The sequence below is a fragment of the Chaetodon trifascialis genome, chromosome 19 (genome assembly GCF_039877785.1).
Source record: "Chaetodon trifascialis isolate fChaTrf1 chromosome 19, fChaTrf1.hap1, whole genome shotgun sequence".
Lineage (NCBI taxonomy): Eukaryota > Metazoa > Chordata > Actinopteri > Chaetodontiformes > Chaetodontidae > Chaetodon > Chaetodon trifascialis.
In genome coordinates this window covers 14,887,011-14,906,049 of record NC_092074.1, presented here as the reverse complement: position 1 = coordinate 14,906,049, position 19,039 = coordinate 14,887,011, and the positions used below count along the sequence as shown (strand labels likewise).

At 44.1% G+C, this 19,039-nt stretch overlaps 2 protein-coding genes across 4 annotated transcripts in view; one reads left to right on the top strand and one right to left on the bottom strand.

Annotated features, from left to right (window-relative positions):
* Window positions 1–693: 693 nt before the first annotated feature.
* Window positions 694–5,903, bottom strand: LOC139348214 (F-box only protein 30-like). 2 transcript variants are annotated; one of them, XM_070988193.1, is made up of 3 exons: window positions 5,748–5,903; window positions 1,606–3,749; window positions 694–1,492 (listed from the first exon to the last, which is right to left on the bottom strand). In XM_070988193.1, the coding sequence occupies exons 2-3, from the start codon at window positions 3,688–3,690 to the stop codon at window positions 1,298–1,300; spliced, it is 2,280 nt and encodes a 759-aa protein (XP_070844294.1). In that variant the 5' UTR covers window positions 3,691–3,749; window positions 5,748–5,903; the 3' UTR covers window positions 694–1,297. The 2 variants fall into 2 exon arrangements, with proteins under 2 accessions (XP_070844294.1, XP_070844293.1); XM_070988192.1 differs by lacking the exon at window positions 5,748–5,903 and adding an exon at window positions 5,444–5,524.
* Window positions 5,904–8,785: 2,882 nt separating this feature from the next.
* Window positions 8,786–19,039, top strand: part of grm1a (glutamate receptor, metabotropic 1a) — a 31,721-nt gene continuing 21,467 nt past the window's right edge. For both annotated transcript variants that reach the window (XM_070987076.1, XM_070987075.1), the window contains exons 1-3: window positions 8,786–8,886; window positions 9,753–10,596; window positions 13,710–13,959. In XM_070987076.1, the coding sequence (XP_070843177.1) occupies window positions 9,867–10,596; window positions 13,710–13,959 (980 nt within the window). In that variant the 5' untranslated portion in view covers window positions 8,786–8,886; window positions 9,753–9,866. The remainder of the gene's footprint in view (window positions 8,887–9,752; window positions 10,597–13,709; window positions 13,960–19,039) is intronic.

The window sequence follows — 19,039 nt, the reverse complement described above, 5'->3', positions numbered from 1 at the left end:
ATAATAAAAGATGTTTTAAATACAAGAATACATTTGCAAATCATACCCTCCAGTCTCTTGAGATGTAAATTTACTGTATCAAGCAGCTACAACTTTCTGGGAACATGATAACCCAGACAAACGTGATAGCGATAGTAGAGAGATGAAGGAAAGACGGTGAGTGAGCAGCAAAGGTCTCCAGTCAGATTTGAACAGGGGACGGTCAGCATCTTAACCCCCAAGCCATGTGGTCACCCAAAAAGTGACCATATATGCATGATAGTAGTTGAAGTGATGTCACTGGAGCTCATTTATGCATCCATTGATGCAAAGCATTTTGCAGATTAGCTTTCAGACATGTAAATTAAAACTCCAACAGAAGCATAGTTTAATCGACACCTCTAAAATGGTTTTGACAAGAACTCATTGTAACCTTCATCAAGGTAGGCTTTACTGCATGCTGTTGTATTAGACTGCATTAGTTTTAACTGGCCTACCTAATAAACTGACAACTATCTGAATATATCTGTTCTCAAAAGCTGCACTCGAGTTAAGATAGAATTTTCAGAACTTCTTCTACTTGCCCATAAAATGTACATTACTGTATATTGCAACGTGGCTCTGTTCAATATAAGATGCAAACATTTGTAAGTAAAGATATTTTTCTTATAACAATGACTACCTAAGGAGAGCACTAAAGACAAACAAATATATAAAAGGCTGTAAAGACTTTATTAAATGGTAGCAAAACACAAGCATTATCAGGCTATCCTCATATTAACATCCATCTGTTTGGACTCCAGTCCTGACATCCTACAAACCCAGGAAACAGACTTGCATTGGGTTGCCACCCTCAAGAAGGATCAGGAACACTAGATCATTCAGGGTCACGAATCAACATAGGAGAGATGAGCAAATGTTGTGTAAAGTGCTGTCATAACTTCTGTCACACAGAAAGAGTGCAATATAACCAACAGTCTGCCTGTTCCCATGGCTACTACTGAAAGGCAAGATAGTGAAAACATTTAAATTCCATTCTGTCAGTATATCATGTAGAATAATAGAAATCTATTGTGCATATCTTTCAGAGTAAGGGCGTGTTTGCAGCACAAATTCATGCAAAGCTGTTTTTCTTTCTCCACAGAGACCACTCACAACAGACCTTCACTGTGGCAAGTAAGGAGTTATTTCATTAAGGCTTCTTCATAAACTAGTTTAACAAAGTTTATTCTTTTCAAGACAGAACATCTTTTAATTACTGCTTCCACATGACAGCATGGTGACTCTCGTGCAGCTAGGACAGGGCAGCCTTGTTTGGTCAGGTGTTGATGTGACGCAGGGCGTGACGCAGTGAGTGTCCATCTCGGGCAGTACACATGGCAGGAAGGGGCACAGGCTCTGTCTTGTACTCCACTACATTGAAGTGGCACTTCTTAAGATGGTCCGACATGCTGGGGAGATCAGTGAAACGCCACGACAACACTTGGCTGAAGGCAGTGCTGAATCTCCACACCTGCAAAAGGATGTTGAAATGAACAGGGAATTACATTTACTTTAATAGTTTGTTACAAATTTCATCAAAAACAAAGACATACTATGGGTTTACAATCCAGCTTTTCAACTCACTCTGTTTTTGATCTGCCATGACACAGTGCCAGGAGCACCAGGGCACGGTCTTCGCTCCCACTGCAGGTCTACTATACCCCTGGTCTGGAGAAGACTGGCACACACCTCCCTCATAGTACGTGACACCAACGACAGCTGACACAGGCTGAAACTGTCCAGGAACCCAGCTATGTGCCACAGTATCTCAATGGGAAGCCCACTAAATTGGTCAGACTGGGAGTCACTTGGAAGGTTTGCCCTTGGGCAAGGCTGAACCCCAAAGGACCTGAGGTGCCTGTCATGAACCACCTTGGCCCCCTGGGTGGATGGGTAAAACCTCCTCTGGGAAAATGTGCAGCCATAATACGCCAGGGGGCAGCGGTGCTCCATCCAACCATTGAGACCAGCATGAATGTCACCATGGACATTTGTGAAATGGGAAGAAAACTGGTCCCGGCGGAATGACTGACCACAGACGAAGGGGAACATGTGCTGGTAGCGGGGGTTAGGAGGGAGGTAGCGGTTATGTGGGACCGCCTCCACCTCCAGAGCTTCCAGGACAAGGCCAAGGCGGAGAGTGCGGAAAGGGCTGGGGTAGGAGAGCTGGGGGGCAGCATGGTCACAGGCAGACGCAGAGGCCATGTCACCCACTCTAGTGTTGGTTACCAAGATTGCTGCAGGGAAAGTGAAAGTCTGTGTGCCAAAGTTAACACGGTGGCCATCAACATAGGCTGTATCAGAGATCCTTCTACACTCTCTGGACTCCTCTAAACAGAAGAGCAGGGCTGCTGTGATCAGATCAATCTCTCCCAGACCCATGGGATCGTCATCCTGCTCCAGGTCCGAGGTATCCACTGCCTTGTCCTCCATTTTGGGTCTCAATCTATGCAATGATTGTCTGTCCGGGACGAAACAAATCTGTTGATTAGATAATGAACATTTGCCCTGGACCCTAAAAATCTGGTAGTTGTGGAACTTGCGCTCAGGCCCATTATTTTCTAAAAGAACTAGTCCTCTATCTTCCAGGACCACATGACCAGCCCGCTGTGCCACAACCTGGCTGACATGCACCGGAGATGCCATTTGAGGGGTGAGTGGCTCCTGAGAAACCCCAGCATTCATGTCTTCTTGCACCAGAACAGGACAAGCTGTCTCCAGACGGACCTCCATTGCTCCTGACAGTGGTCCATTTGTTGTGTTTAAAATCTGTCCTTCTGTTCCTTCCAGGGCCCCATTTCCTTTCAAACAGCTAGAACAAACACTCTGCTCTTCCATCTCGCTTTTATTCTCACCTTCAGCAGCTACAGGTGTTTTGTCTTCCGGTCCATTCTGAAGGTCTCCACTGCTGCTCAACCTGTTAGTCTGAATAACTGCTCCTCTGGTCTCTGTGCTGCTGTCAACAGAGCTGGCACTGCTAACAAATTCTAAAGCAGCGGCGAGGCTTCTCGCAGTCTCAACTGTGGCCTCATACAGTTTACTGAAGTGCTCCTCTTTCAAGCCATTAATTCCATTGACAATTTTCTCCTTTGCCGAGCCTGGTGGGGGAGGTTGTGGCTGATGTGAGGATGATGACTGCGAAGGTGACTCAATTAAGGTGGAGGCCTCAGGGGCAGATATAAGCAAAACTGAGTCCGTTGCCCCGTTCTCCTTGCAAACAGGGACAAGTGGCTCTGCCTTTGCAGTAGGTGCCATAGCAATCACCTTGAGGGACTCCAGTAGTGTACGCTGGTCCTGAAGGGCAAGCGCCATGTCTAACTGCTCCACCTCCTCCACACCACGGCTCAGGCTCTCATAGGAAGTATAGTCCAGGCTGCTAATAGGCCATCTATTCCACTCCATAGTGCAACACACCACTCCAGCTGGACACACTTCGAGGTGTGTGTACATTTGGTTGCGCACCAGGGTGGCGGGACAGCCATAGCCGCTGTTTAAGCAGGGGACTCTCACCAATGGGCACATCAGCTGGTGCTCATCCACTTTGCAGGAGTGAAATACAGCCCCACACACCAGAGGACAAGTGATAATATCACAAGAAATGCCTGGTTGTGGTCTGACCATGCATCTCTGGTTAACACAGGACATACAGTGAACATGGTCCTCCTCCATCTTCAGAGCTGAGGGTGTGGAAAGCCTCTGAGGGTGACTCTGTGAGGAAATCCACTGTCCTGCCAAAGAAGCGAAGAGAGCAAATACTGTCAGTTTATAAAAGATAAAACAAGATGTCATTCATCCCTAGGGGGAACTTTGTGGTGTGGTGTTAAGACTGAAACTATGGAATCAGCGTGGTGGTGTACCAGAGCTTTGGCCCAGTGGTGAATGGCTGCTTACTACAAACCACCAGATATCACTGTGCTTGCTGAGATCCATGTCTCAAAGCTTAAAATGCTTTTTTGAGCACAAACAGGAAGAAAAACAGGCCTCATTCAATCATAAAGGCCAGATAATAATACAAAAGGGATAGAGCAAAGGGAGTAAAGAAGAAAAAAAATAAGTAAAACTAAACATGAATCAGACTGGAAATCTGACTCAAAGAAAACCTATACAATACATCAACATTTGACAGCTATATATAACAATAGCACATAAAGTCCAATAAACTTGGAGTTAAAATTTATGGTTAATAGCCATGCACCTCAAACTGACATGCAAAATGGGATAGACTAGTTAGCTTGATGAATTAAAAAAAGAGCACAAATTTACTCTAACAGGTAAGAGAAAGAGCAATGACACAAATACAGTGATTTATATTGATATAATATACTAACATGGTAAAACTGATGTGATCTTTTGTCATTTCTGATAAAAGCGATAGAAAATTGACACTGACAGTAACATAATGGCCTCCTCATATAAACAGTGATAAAGTCAATGAAACAGGACCACCACACAAACTGAATGACCAAGCAAAGCTAAACTGTCTGAGGTGCTGCTGTTCTGTCATGTCTGCAGAGCCTCCACCACAGCAGCGAAACAGTGCCTCCACTCCACCCTGTGTGAAGTCAACTGCAGTCACATGACGCACCTAAAAAGCTGCCTCATACAAAAACCTTATTAGGAAGCTTCCCAGATCCACAACAAGGAGGTCAAAACCTTTCCTTTTTTAAATTCGGAACAAGTCGTGAGACAGCTCCGGAAAGACCCTCGAAAACAAAACAATTAAGTATTACATCTTTGAAAAACACATTTTGTTCTCGCTTTGTTAAGTTAAATTGGCAGTGTGATCCGAGGTTGATCCAAAGTTGCAGTATGCATAACTGATTGTGTACATATTACATTGTTTCCTGTTCATATTAAATGGCAAAGTATTATTATTTCTTATATACTAGCTGCAAAAACAATATACTGTAAAGGATAGTATATAGCACATATATACTATATGCAATTGATATGCAGAATGGAATTGGGACACAGTAGTATTACTTGTGTTTGTCTTTCAGGACATCCAGCGCGGCTGCCATAGGATTATTATTATTATTATTATTATTTTTTTTGGTCAGGTATAGTCAAAATACTGAGAAGGTTCCTATGTATGATCTGCAGCTGAGATGCTCATCTACGATGCTGCTGGTGGTGTGACACAGCACCTGTCTGTCCATTTAAACAACGTATGAAATTGAAAAATGAAAGACTATTCTGTCACAAGTCTTTGGCTGGACATGCGGCTTGCATGGACATCAGTAACCGTACATCACCTAACTAGTCACTGAACTATGAAATCATTAAATACAGTACGTTACAACTACATCCTTAACCATACCAGCTTTGGTTGAATTAGTTTTCTGCCGTTGGTTAATCAGGCTACAGCACTTGACTTAACAAGAGCCCAAATGAGGGGCATACATTGATGGCTACTGCTTACCAGGAACATACAGTAGCTGGTCCAGACAGCTGAAGTTTACTAAAATCAAACAGCACTGTAGCAAAGGAACCGCCGATAACGAGACGCGTTTCCTGTAGTGAACAGTAGTTTGTAGACACCCACAACTGCAAGCCAATTTGTTGTCAGCAGCTCTGTCGCTATTAAATCAACTTGCTTTGTAACTATGACAAGCTAGCTTACAGTGGACGGCTAATGTTGGCTAACAACAGCTAGCCAACTCGGAAGTTCACAACAAGATAACTTCGCAAAATCATGTTCAGTTAGCTTGCGAGTAGCTCCTCACCGTATCGTTGTGTCGGCAGGAAAACGTAGGACAAGATAGGCTTGGCTAATATAAATAAATACAATTAGTTGTTACTTTATCTCTGTAGAGGAACTGCTAATGATAGCTAGCTACAATTCCTCTCACACAGCCTCCCTTTTTTCTGTTCAAAACTTTATTGACCAAACTCAATTTTACATGCATCGTTACAAGCGTTCATATGGACTCGTACTAACATGAAAAAAGAAAAACGGCAAGAACAATAAAGGACAAAATAGAATAAATGTAATTATATAGATAGTACCTCGTAACTTTAAAGAATTTAACAAATACGTGTAAGGATCATTTATTTATTTATTTATTTATTTATTTATTTAGTTAGTTAGTTAGTTAGTTAGTTAATGAAATCGACATTTGTAGAAGAATTTACCCATAAGATTAAACAATTTAACCTGATATTAATCTTCGGTTTCGTTCATTTAAAATATACTGTTACATCTTCAACAAACAGTTGTAAATTGGACTTTTATATTCTGAAAATGAAGCATATAATTGAATAGCAAAACTGCATTTGTAACGGAGATCGGTGGATTTTGTGTAATTCATTTCGAATGTTCTCAATACGGCATTTATCTGTGATTTATAGCGCCTAAAAATGACATGAAACCACAGGAAATAACTTTGCACACAGACTCTCTTCAGGTCTCTATAGTTGAGAGGGAAGTTATGATACATTAATGGCATGGCACTTAATTTTATGTGTATATCAATAAATAAATCAGACGCAAAAGTCACTTGACCTCCCAGGAAAATCACGTCAGTCTGTAAACCCAATTACTTTGCCTGACGCATCTCTTTTTTTAAGCAACCTGCAGTAACCAATAGCAAACAGCAGAGGTCACCGTTGTATCATTTTTGCGGCATTGTATCAATTCTGGGTCCACGTTAACTGAAGGAGACGCCACGTTTCGAGGTCGGGGTCACCTACAAAACAGCACCCCTGGCGCTCGAGGAGCTGACTCATGGACACAACAGCGAGACTGTGCTTTGCAGTTCTGAATAGACTGATCATGAGGTGTGAAACAAACCCATGCTATCACTGGGACCATCACACTTTACACGACATAACATCTGGAATAACAGTTGTATAAAAAGAAGACAGAATTTGCAATTACTTCTTATTTAAATCTGTATATTTCTGAAAAATCATAGTTTTATTGCGGAACTGTCCGGTGCTGAAATCCACGTCTCCTTCTGCAAGTTCCCAAGCGGTTCACTGTGGCATTATTCACAACAAACCTGGCATTTATCTGATGTTCTTTGTGCTGTTGTCTGTAAGATGTCGCCTTTTTAATAGGCTATCAATCCCACGCTGATGGAAAGGACAAATTTGCTGAATAAGTGCCAACTTCCCTCATTCTCCCGAGTTGCGTCGGACAAGGCCTAACATGAAAAATAGGCTTGCCAAAAGATTGATTGATGGGGTTTATGTTTTGCGAAAAACAGACGTGTTTGCTTACTTTTTTGGATCATCTAATTTTTCACAACATTGCGAAACGACGGTGGCATCAATATTTGCCATTCTGAGTAAAAGCAGGAATCATCCAAAGCAAATTTCTTTAATTGATACCTTAATTACATAAGTGATCAGAATCTCTTGACCAGCACTACATCATCAAAATAATAGTCCTACTTAAGTCCTTGTTAGAGTAAACCTACGCAGACTGCAGTCCTCGGATAAACCGAGCACCGTCGCCGCCCTTTGTCCTGAAGTGTGGCTGCCGCATCCAAGCAGTCTCTCCTTCCAAACATGTCACTTTTATTCAGGTTCAATATCAGATGCTCGCTCCCGAAGCCCCGGGCACCAGCAGTGGCAGTGTCATAACGACTCTTTTATAAGTTTATTTGTGATTTATACCGCCTGGCGTGAGTCACGACGCGACCCCAGCGCGTAAACTGCATGCCCTCCGGGAGTGGCCTGTGTCTTTGCGTGCGGGTGAAGTTAAGCCATTCATTCACTGTCTTGATGACGGAGCGGGGGGGGATGTTTGAGAAGTTCTGTTCTGTAAAGGTAGCCAACCTTAAGAAAAACTGTCGCTGATATCATATGAACAAAACGCATCATTTTACGTAATTTCTGCCTCAGACCGACGCCAGTTTACTGAGAACCCTCTGGCATAGATGATTATTTCAGTCTGTAGAATAATGAGTAAAGCTTTTTTCAGCATTTTCTTCAAAACACATCTATGATTGGCCTCCGTTGACCAAATGCCTGAAGTGTCATCAGTGACCTTCAGCCAAACACTAGATGGCGCGATGCAAACTACTGACTGCTGTCCAAAGTACTGAAAACATCTAATGTAGCTTTTCTGCTCCTTGTGGTCTTTTTGAAGACAGAGGCCTCAAGTAAACTCAAGGAGTGAACATATGAGATATACAAGTCATAAGTAAGGACAGTGGTGCTTGGCACTTCAGTCTGCTTGCTGCACTTGTCAGTCCAACATGATCAATAATAATCAATTGTACGCAGCTGTCATATAACGCAAATAATGGTTAACCGCCTGGCATCAAGACCTAATCTCACTTCCTCTCTCCCTCTCACAATAACAGAATTGAAGCAATTAAAATAGAATTATTCAGAATCTGTATGTTAAATATTAAGTTGGTGCACATATTTATGAGATAATAATAATGGGACACCATCCATGCAGTCACACACATACTGTAAACACAGTTTTGTGCCGCTGCAAAAAAACAATTCTGGAAAAACTGACAGTTCCGGTTGACAAATTCCTATATTTCTGCATGAGATAATGTGATACTAATGGCACTATAATGAACGAGCCTAGGTAACGAGCTTTCTAGCACGAGCCTTTTTTTTTTTTTAGTCAATTCAGGTGTGATAAACAAGTCTTACTCCCATAGTGCATATTTTTGAAAACTTGCACATATATGAGGTAAATACTGTGGCGAAAGAGAAAAGGCGATGGTTGAGGGGTGGATGGGGGTTTGGGGGGGGGGGGCGTTGAATCTTCATGAGAGAGAGAGAGAGAGAGAAAGAGAGAGAGAGAGAGAGAGAGAGAGAGACTCAAGTGATACAGCCGAGGACCACGCGCTACTGGAGACGGACGAAGGCACGCGACATGTCTCAAGGATTCAGGTAAGTTTTGATGCAATGGACACAGAAAAATCATCTTAAATACAAATAATGGAAACAGGACAATGAATAAGATAGATATGAGGTAGTATAGGCTATTGAGAGCAGGTCATTCATGTTATGTTTCCTCCTGCTGAAAAATATTTGCTTAGTTCGTGTATTATCACCATTATTATGATTATTATTATAAACCAATGCAGCCTGACAATGCACGGCAGATAAGAAGAATGTAGGGTACGTTTATAACATAAGCAGCAAAAGCTATCTGAAAACCATCCTCATGTAGAATTCATACAGGAATCGGCAGTTGCAGGGTAGTAGTTTCTCGGCTTTATTAGAAACTAGCTGAGTCAAATCGTGAGGAATGTGTCTGTGAGAGGACGGAGAGTCCAGGCAACAGTCCCAGGGATGTCCTTGTAACGCGTTTGGAAAGCGCGCTGTCCGCGGTGCTGAAATCTGCTCTCTGCCTGATTTTGTCAATGGGCAGCGAGCACAGCGCTGTCAGCCTCTCCCGGCACAGAGCACAGGCTGTTTGGGAGAAGACGCGATTGTTTGAGAGATAATAAAAGTGCCGGGCTGCTCCCTCCAGAGCCAAGCGCCTGCACGGTTGGGCTATTCCCAGTGGACAGCACTCCTGTTCAGCCACTGCCGCTCCCTGAGCAGTTGGCTGTGAGTTAAGTGCCTTGCTCAAAGGCACCTCGATGGTATAATAGAGGGTGAGGACTTTTGCAGCTGCAGGAATGTAAAACAGGGCGTTGATGGAGAGGAGCATGCGTGCTTAGTCGACTCGTTCTATATAGACCATAAGCACATCTGGCCTCGTTTCTCCCAGCTTACATGTCACAGCAGCTTGTCTTCCTCCTCTGCAGGTGTGCGCGGATATGCCCCGGGTGTCGTGCTCTCAGATCATGGTCTCTGGGATAAACGTGGATGTATTGACAGACAGCGGATAGTATGCCTGCACAGTTGGCACGGCTCACGCGATGTGGCACAATATGGCACGCGTAAAGATGGGTCTCTTCGCTCTCCTGTGTTTCCCTGCGTTTGTCTTCCGCGTCTTCGTGCTCTCCCACAGCAGCAGCATCAATGAGCGGTCGGTGGTCCCCCGCGCCGTGTCCCGCTCCGTGGCTCGCATGGACGGAGACGTGATCATCGGCGCGCTGTTCTCCGTCCACCACCAGCCGTCTGCGGAGAAGGTGGCAGAGCGGAAGTGCGGGGACGTCCGCGAGCAGTATGGCATCCAAAGGGTGGAGGCCATGTTCCACACGTTGGACCGGATCAACGCCGACCCGTATCTGCTCCCCAACATCAGCCTGGGCTGTGAGATCCGGGACTCCTGCTGGCACTCCTCCGTGGCCCTGGAGCAGAGCATCGAGTTCATTCGGGACTCCCTCATCTCCATCCGGGATGATAAGGACGGGTCCAAATGGTGCATTGACGGCACCCCGTCCCACCAGCCTCCACCCTCCAAGAAGCCCATCGCGGGAGTGATCGGACCGGGATCCAGCTCTGTGGCCATTCAGGTGCAGAACCTTCTGCAGCTCTTCAACATCCCGCAGATCGCCTACTCTGCCACCAGCATCGACCTGAGTGACAAGACTCTGTTCAAGTACTTCCTGAGGGTCGTGCCATCAGACACCCTCCAGGCCCGGGCCATGCTGGACATTGTCAAGCGGTACAACTGGACCTATGTGTCTGCAGTGCACACTGAGGGTGAGACCCCCATCACTGACCTCTCTAACTGGAAAATCTCCCCCATGTGTAAAACAGCCATGTTGTTTATTGGTCTGAAAGTGGGTTTATAGTGACCTCATCTTGGTGTTTTTAATTACCTGTGGCATCACTACAATGTTGTCATTGATAACCAGTCTGAGCGTGATTTTCATTTCAAAAATATATAAAAAAGATTAAAGAGTTAGAGATTCTGGGCTTTTGGTGGGGGGCTGAGAAATTGAGATGCTTTTATGTTAAACCACTGGCCTGTTAAAAGAGTTGATAAGATTACAAACAAAATGTACAGAGAGCAGCTAAATGGAGGGTTATGGGCCCTCCATCCTCAAACACTTTTACAGGTTTCTGTTAATGGTCTTTGCAACTTTACAGGTGCACTTCCCTCCATGTTCATCTCTTAAGAGGAACTGGATGTCAAAGGGATGTACAGTAGTCCATTACTCTGTGATCCATGTACGGTACCTGCTTGTCTCTGTCTCAGGTTTTCACTCTCACGCAGGTAGTTACACCCATACGTATGCATATGTCATTATATCTTCATCAGGATTTTTATGTAGTCATCTGGAGTTGGGGGTTGTGTGGACATTACTTCCAGCATCTTCCCACACATCCAATGCATCATCATTCAGCTGTGTGTGCATTTATTAATTAATCTGCACTATGGTATGGACTGTAGGTAGAGTGTATGTTGGCTAAACACTGGGTTGTATATCCTTTTGTTTTGAGAAATACGTGTACTGCTACTCTCTCCTCCTCCGTGCCACTTTGTTATAATATGTTTTAGTGTGTGGAACCAAAGCTGGAGGTTCTTGGCTGTGTTATCAGATCGCCTTAGCAAGTTTTAAAAGTCAGCATCCAGCCAAACACACAAGCAATTATTTTAGCATTAACAATTTAGGTGTTCATTTGCAAATGTTAAATTAATTCCATGCCTAAGTCAGGAGGATGAAGCTCCGGTGAAAAATGACGTTACTGTTTCACATTCCACCAGATACACATAAATTAAAATGACCGTTTTATCTCCACAGAAACACGAGCAAATAATAGCGTTCAGCATTTCATACCACGATGGGCTCACTTTCTTTTTGAGAACTCTTTCCTCATTTATTCAGCTGAACAGCACAACAGTGTATTATGGTGCAGACAGGAGGTAAAAGGGAGAGAGGGGTTGGGTAGACACAGTAATTACTGCCAAGTGAATTATGCCCATAGCTTTTCATTAAAGTCTTAGTGAAACACAGTCTGTGATGTGCTCCCAAATTATGACTGACAGGCTACATTACCCAGGATCCCCCCTGAGGAGCTGTGGACTCACGGGGAGTGTAAAACATCTATGGAAAGTCCTATTATAGTCGGTGTTAGAGAGAGGCTTTGCCACAGGTTGCTATCAGATAGATGAAGAGAGGGAGCTAGGGAGCTGTAGTACCTTGAGGCATAACTAGGTGGCGTCAGCTGTCTGACCTTCAACATGCTGACAGGAGGATCCTCTGGGACTGAAGTCATAATTTAAGAGTAATGAAAGACCAGTCAGGGGAAGGATGGATTTGATTGCAAGCAACATCTTTCACTCAATAGGCTGCAGTGTGAGTGATAAAAGTAGGATACTTCCTAAAAAATAGGTACATGCTTGTAAGCTTTAACTGGAATAGATTATTTTCCTCTCCATGCAGACATTTTGTGAGTACAACTCCCAACACTGACTATAGGTTCAGTTTTGCGAGAGGAGTTTGGAGCCGCAGTAAATGTTTGGAACTGAACCTTCGTCTAATGCAGGCCTTCCCCTGACCTTTGAGGAGCCATATGTAAATCCGCTTGTTGTTTTGCTCTATCTGTAGTTATCTCTGAAATGGTGGTCACGACGAGCTTAAGCTCCTGAGTTTTCCCTCTCCACCGCCTCAGACAAGTTATAAATGCAGCCTGTTCCCGTAGCAACAGCTAGGTCTGTGAAATTGCATAAATTACCTGTCCTGATTATCATCAGTCTGGTAGGAATACTCAAAGCAGTTTTTTTTCGGTGGTCATTGTCAAATGGGCTGTCAACTAGTGCACCGCCACCCACCTGTCTCACAGCCTAGATGGAAAGAGTGGAATAATTGGATATCATTATTTCCATTTAGCAGTGGGAGAATGAAATGAGGCAACTGAAAATATCATCAAAGGACTATTGGAAAACCAACACATGGGCCCATTGTGTGCCAGCGCAAATGCATTACTGTGATGCCTATTTCAGCTGCTGCTTTCCTTGCTCCATAGAGCCAAGCCATGCACAGATAGAGTGTCTATTCCCCATCACCCATGTAAGGGGAGAGTGGCACGGAGGCCCTCAGGAGGCCCTCTGAATGAGCCATTGCACAACAAACGCTTCCAAGATTTTCATGGAAAGGTGCTGTTAATTTCCTTTTGACAGCATGCACACGCAGAGACGTGTTCAAGCATGCACAAGTGATTGGATTGACTGTGTAATCCAGCTCTCGTGCTAAAGAGCCACGGGCTTTGCCAATCCAGATCGTAACACATTAGTTGAGCGCTGCGTTGCAAATGGAAATAGAAGATTTAGACTGAAACAGCTTTGCCAGGGCTCTTGATTGGGATGGTGTGCAGTTAAACAAGGATACTGCAGCTATCTTCACCCCCGTTTGGCTTTGATTGCAATCAGTAGCCAGTAAACTCTCTGACACTCATTATCAGAGGATCAGAGCTTGAGCTCAGTCTGGATTTGACACACTGAACGACTGCTGCAGGGGTGTGTGTGTGCTTTAAGCTTAACATTGATTGTCCGGCAGTGACATAATTGGCAATGTATGGTTGAAAGCAATTACTCGTGCTGTTTGATAATGTCAGTGTGTTTTCGCAAGCAACAAGGCATGTAATGCTTCAGTATCATTAAAGCATTGATTGTGTCACTGACAATCAGAGAGCAGTGCTGCACATTTTGAGCTCACAGTTAGTGACAGTGCCACAACCAGTGCTCTATCCATATCCACAAAGGCTAATTTAAGAAACAGGATTACCAGACAGTGAGAATACATACTAAATTCCACTCAGGACACCTGAGTTATCAGTATTTAATAAGTCTTTTTATGCACCTCCTGCAGGAAACTACGGGGAGAGTGGCATGGAGGCTTTCAAGGAGCTGGCCTCTCAGGAAGGCTTGTGCATCGCCCACTCGGACAAGATCTACAGCAACGCAGGGGAGAAGCACTACGATCGCCTCTTGAGGAAACTACGGGAACGTCTTCCCAAAGCTCGCGTAGTTGTGTGTTTCTGCGAGGGCATGACTGTCCGAGGTCTCCTGATGGCCATGAGGAGACTGGAGGTGTTCGGGGAGTTCCTCCTCATCGGCAGGTACGGATATGGTTCTTTCTGTTTTTTGATTCACGCATGCGAGCGTGTCTGTGGATGGCAAGAAATCGGTTAACAAGCTGGAAAGCTGCAAGATGTTGCGTTGTCTTCCTGATGTGCATGTCACCAAGGCAACCAAGAAAAATTAGACCACATACCAATAGCGCTGAATAGAAATGAATAATTGGTATTTCTGTCACTGACACAAAACAAGAGAGGGAAACAATGCCTGCAGTCCATTCTCTTTCTTGGTGCTGTCTCTTATTTGGCTTTTCAAGGCAATCATTTGCATTTTCCAATCAAAGAGAAGCACCAACACATATATCTGAACACATGAAGAACATGCTAGTTGCTAGAGTCAATATGAACTATCAATAACTCTCCTTATTGTGATTACACCTCCTCTCTGGGTATTTACTCCATTTCTTCTGTCCATTTTTCTTCTCTTCCCCTCTTTCTCTGTTGGTTAGTCAATGATGAGTGACAGTGACTGACTGTAGCTCTAATCTCAGTCATTAGAAAAGGGCAAGCAGAGTGGTCTCGCACACTTACACAGCGGCACATTACACCATGAAATAACCCTTAAGGAACATTCACACTTGTCAGAATAAGCCACAGCACCCTTGATGCTACTTCTCCGTTCATTCATGCAGTACCTTTCCCCCATCATTTCAGAGCGGGAGGAGGTTTATGGTCTGTTGTGGGGCAGTTGTCAGCCGTGACATGAGGAGGACTTAAATAAGACAGCTAAGGATGGCCAGGGCTCATAGCCTAGCTTAGCAGTATTCGCTGGAGATTTGCTGAACGCTGCGTGAGAGCAGCTCAAATTCTGAGCCATCATCCCCGAACAGGAAGAACCAGAGTAAAGTGTCCGGATTTTAGCTTGTAGTACAAGCAGTACAAGTACAAGAGCCACAGACAGGGTAGGGTTGATTCTGGCCTTTTGACAGCAAGAAAAATGCAGAAAAAAGCCAAATTGTCTTGTTGAATAGCTACAATATCTCACTGATGTGAATGTGAACACCTTTTTGCATTAGATAAAATCTGGCAATGAGTTTTCATTATATCTGATGTCTTTCTATGTACTTACACACATTCATAAGTCTCCCTTCTGTTGGCAGGCGCTGAGGGATTTGTTTCTTGTCATTGCCATTAGCCTTGAAGACGCCTTTCTTATTTCCTGTAATATCTCCCAGTGGCAGAAGTAAAGAGAAGACACGTGCTGCGCTTACCAGCCTCTGTTTATGTATGTGTTATATTCAACGCATGCATGCATATTTAGGTTCTTGGCATGGGAAGGCTTTTCAGATGCAGAACACGCCTTTTAAATTATCCATTCTAATGACACTCTTGGGTTGCATTGCTTGCCATATCTCTCCTTTTCTCTTTCCTCCATAGGAGATGGGAAAGTGGGTCTTTTTTTAGCTTTTGTGGAAGTCTCCATGGGCAGAAGAAATGCTTCTGGGTCAGAGAGAGAGACGGAGAAGGCAATAGAGAGGCAGAGTGTGTAAAAATGACAGAGGAAGTCTGGGCCAACACAGATGCCAAGCCATGTGTGTGCTTTCCTGGCATGCAGTGAACAACTGACTGAAGCTAGCAGACAGGTATCAGCTCAACAAAGGAGAGCTTGTTTTTCTTAAATTATGTTTTCAGCTCTAAAGAGGCCTCTTTCAAGTGTGTGTGTGTGTGTGTGTGTGTGTGTGTGTGTGTGTGTGTGTGTGTGTGTGTGTGTGTGTGTGTGTGCGCACAGAGAGCTACAGAGAGTTGGAAGGATGTGTGCAAACAAGCAGTGAATGAAACAATGTGACAGAGCAAGAAGAGTCCAGTCAGGCCAGTCTGTTGTTCTTACATTGAGCATCGAACGCATTGGCTGCTCAGGTTCTCCTGCATCCCTGCAAATTTATTATCTATGTCAAGTCTGGTGTCGTCAACAAAAAGCTAACTGTGGTTAATGTAGTCAAACTAATGGGACAGTAGACAGAATTTACATGTTTGCATGTCTGCTATAGTCAATATTTTTATAAACAGTGCATGAAATGACTGCATGTGAAAAGGGGTCACTCACATTGACGAATTCTCAGAGAGTTATCACCCGACCCTGCAGTTCCTCTCAGCTCCTCGTTGCTTCTTCCAGCTCGTTGTTTTGGTTATTCTTTGCTGCTCTCACCAGCAGTGTTCGCTGGCAGCTTTTTATCAGTGAAAAAGCTCTAAAACCCACTTCACACTACCTTCACAGCACCAGGCAAAGTTAGTGACTAGCTGGTGAACATTTGTTCATTGGGTGGCCAGAAACAGGCTCCAAATCCATGCAAATGTTGCTCCATGTTGGCTGGATGTATAAGTACTGTTTGCTAACATGGTCACCTTATAAACTTAAAAGGTGATAATATATCTGTGTTGTGTTCACAGCTTGTTGCCACTGCCTCAGAATACCAAAAACAATCTGTTAATCTGTTAAGGTTTAAACAGTGTCCTGTCTGGTGCTTGCAGATTTAAATTACTCTGTGGTGTCACAATAGGCAACTGGGTCGGGTTTTCATTCAAGCTAAGTGTTTCAGGACACTACAAACTGGTACAAATTAGAAGCTAACCACCAGCTAACTAACCACTAAAATCACGCTAGAACAAACAAAATGTGTCAGGTACAGTGCTCATCATCTGTCCAAATTTCTTCATAATTAGGCGCCGTTGCAGTCACTACTTTCAAAGATTTTTTCTCATTTAGAACATGAAACTTTCAATTACAGCACCCCTGTCAGGCCTTATCAGCATAATAATTTAAATGTCAAAGCCCCACACCATAATGCAGCAGGCCACATCATAGTCAAGCAGCAGTGCTTGCAACATTACTGTCCAGGATATTAGTGCTTTAATTACAGCACTACCTTAGGATAGTCAGGGTAATTTGTAAAGATAACAAGGTGGTTGAAGCACATTCCATAAAAATCAGTGAGACGGCAAGACAGTTATTGCCTTATACATCTTCTTAACCTTGTGCGTTTTACTTGGCACAGAAAAGCCCCATGAAGTTTTGGCAGCACATCTCGTATGTGGAAATGATCACAGGACGTCACAGAGGCAGGCAGCAAACTCTGTGCAGCAGTGAATACTAAAACTACATGTAGCCATGCAGAGTTTTGAATCTGAGAGCTTTTGTCATACCGCTCAGCTAACCTGCTCTTCAGACAAGGGCCAGGTGTGGCGGCGTGCTCGACCCACTTTATCTGTGACCTGCAGACTCTACTCTGCATCACTTCACCGCTTTACACCCACTCTGCTCTGCTGTTGTCAGTCAGGGGGACTCATGTATTTCAATCCGCGTGGTGTCCATCATGGTTTTGCCAATCAGTTACCTCCATCACCGGATGACTGCACATACAAATGAAGAGACAGCATTTACACACACATACTGTACAGACACACATCTCTGACATAGATCATCCACTTTGTTCCAATCAAGAAGACACTGATGTCCGTCTTGTTTTGTTCAAGTACTCTTCAAACTGATCCTATGAGATGAGACTGACTGAAGCAGGAAGCACAAGAAACATATTGATATAACCATTATGCAACTTCAGGGGGAATACCAACCCCCTTGTTAACCTGCCGCCCCCCCGGCTCCATCCCCTAGTAGCAGAGAGAGGGGCAGAGGTGTTGCTTAGTCGAATGTCTAGGCTGCCTGACTCATCGATCCTGTATCTGACTGAGGTTTGTGTGAGTTATAATCTATGGCTCTGACCATGGCTCAGCAATATCAGCAGCCTGACTGTGCTGTGTACATTATTGATAAATCCATAGTGCTGATGTACCAGACAGATTTATAATTGCACCTTTTTTAAACAGTATGTCATATTTCTGTCATTATTCAGTACCAAACCATCTCTGGAAGAAAATATTTTTGGTGAAATATCACTACAGTTATGGTTAAGACATCCTGCAGCAATGTCCTCTGGGAGGTGTACATGGGTGTGTGCGTTGGTTGGTGGTGTGGGATCAGGGTGGTGTTCCCATTTGGCCATCTTCTCTGTTAAAGATGAACAAATCACCAACTGGATGTAACTATAGTTAGTTTTTTAAGAACAGAACTTGTCATATGACTGAGCAGGAAGCTGGTTGGTGAGAAAATTAGGAGAGTGAGTCAATTCTGGAGGAGGTTGGTGGAAGATAGACAGGAGCAGAATTTAGATTCTGTGGCTGTGGAGTCCTGCCACTCTGTCCACAGATTAAGGTGGAGACCCCACCATGAGGGTGTAACCAGGAGAGAGAGAAAAGAAAGAGAGAGACAGAGACAAAGAGAAATGAAGAGACAGAGAGAGGGGGTGGTGATAAGAAAGCCAATTATGGCCAAGAGTAGATCGTGTCAGTTTTTTGTAGTTTTTACATTTTCAGATAAGGATGACATGCTTCCCAAGAAATTCTTCCACTTCTTAGGCTCATAAAACACGACTGTCCTTCCAGGGAAAATGACAGGGAGCCACAAGTGATCAACAACTGCTTCAGTTTACATTGCTGCTGTTTTGGAACCTGCATATCATCTCCGCCTCATTCCACGACTCTCATGCATACACGCTGGACACTCTGCACCTCCCTGTTCCCCACCCACACAACCCCAGGCGCAGCTGCCGTAGAGCTGCACTCTAGTAGCTCCCTCTGGAGATGGTCAAGACCAGAACAGAAATGGAGACAGAATGTTCGACCGGAAACACAACAAATGCAGTGCTAATCTTGCTCTGTGTTGCTCTGTGTTTGTTGGATGTGGAAATAGTTCGCTAACACACGGTTGCAGCTCTCAATTGGCCAAAAAGTCATGCAGGTTTAACACAGTAGTTTGATGCCTAAACGCAACCAAACGGTAAGCATTGTGATGGCAGATCAGTAAAAGGCGCAATTACAAATCTGTTTGCTACTGCAGCACCACGGGCAGCACCATGGATTTATCAATACACAGCACAGTCAGGCTGCTGATATTGCTAAGCCGTGGTGGAGGCCATAAATTCTAACTCACACAAGCCTCAGTTAGATAAAGGATCAATGAGTTAGGCTGACTATACAACATATTCAAATAAACAACCCCTCTGCCCCC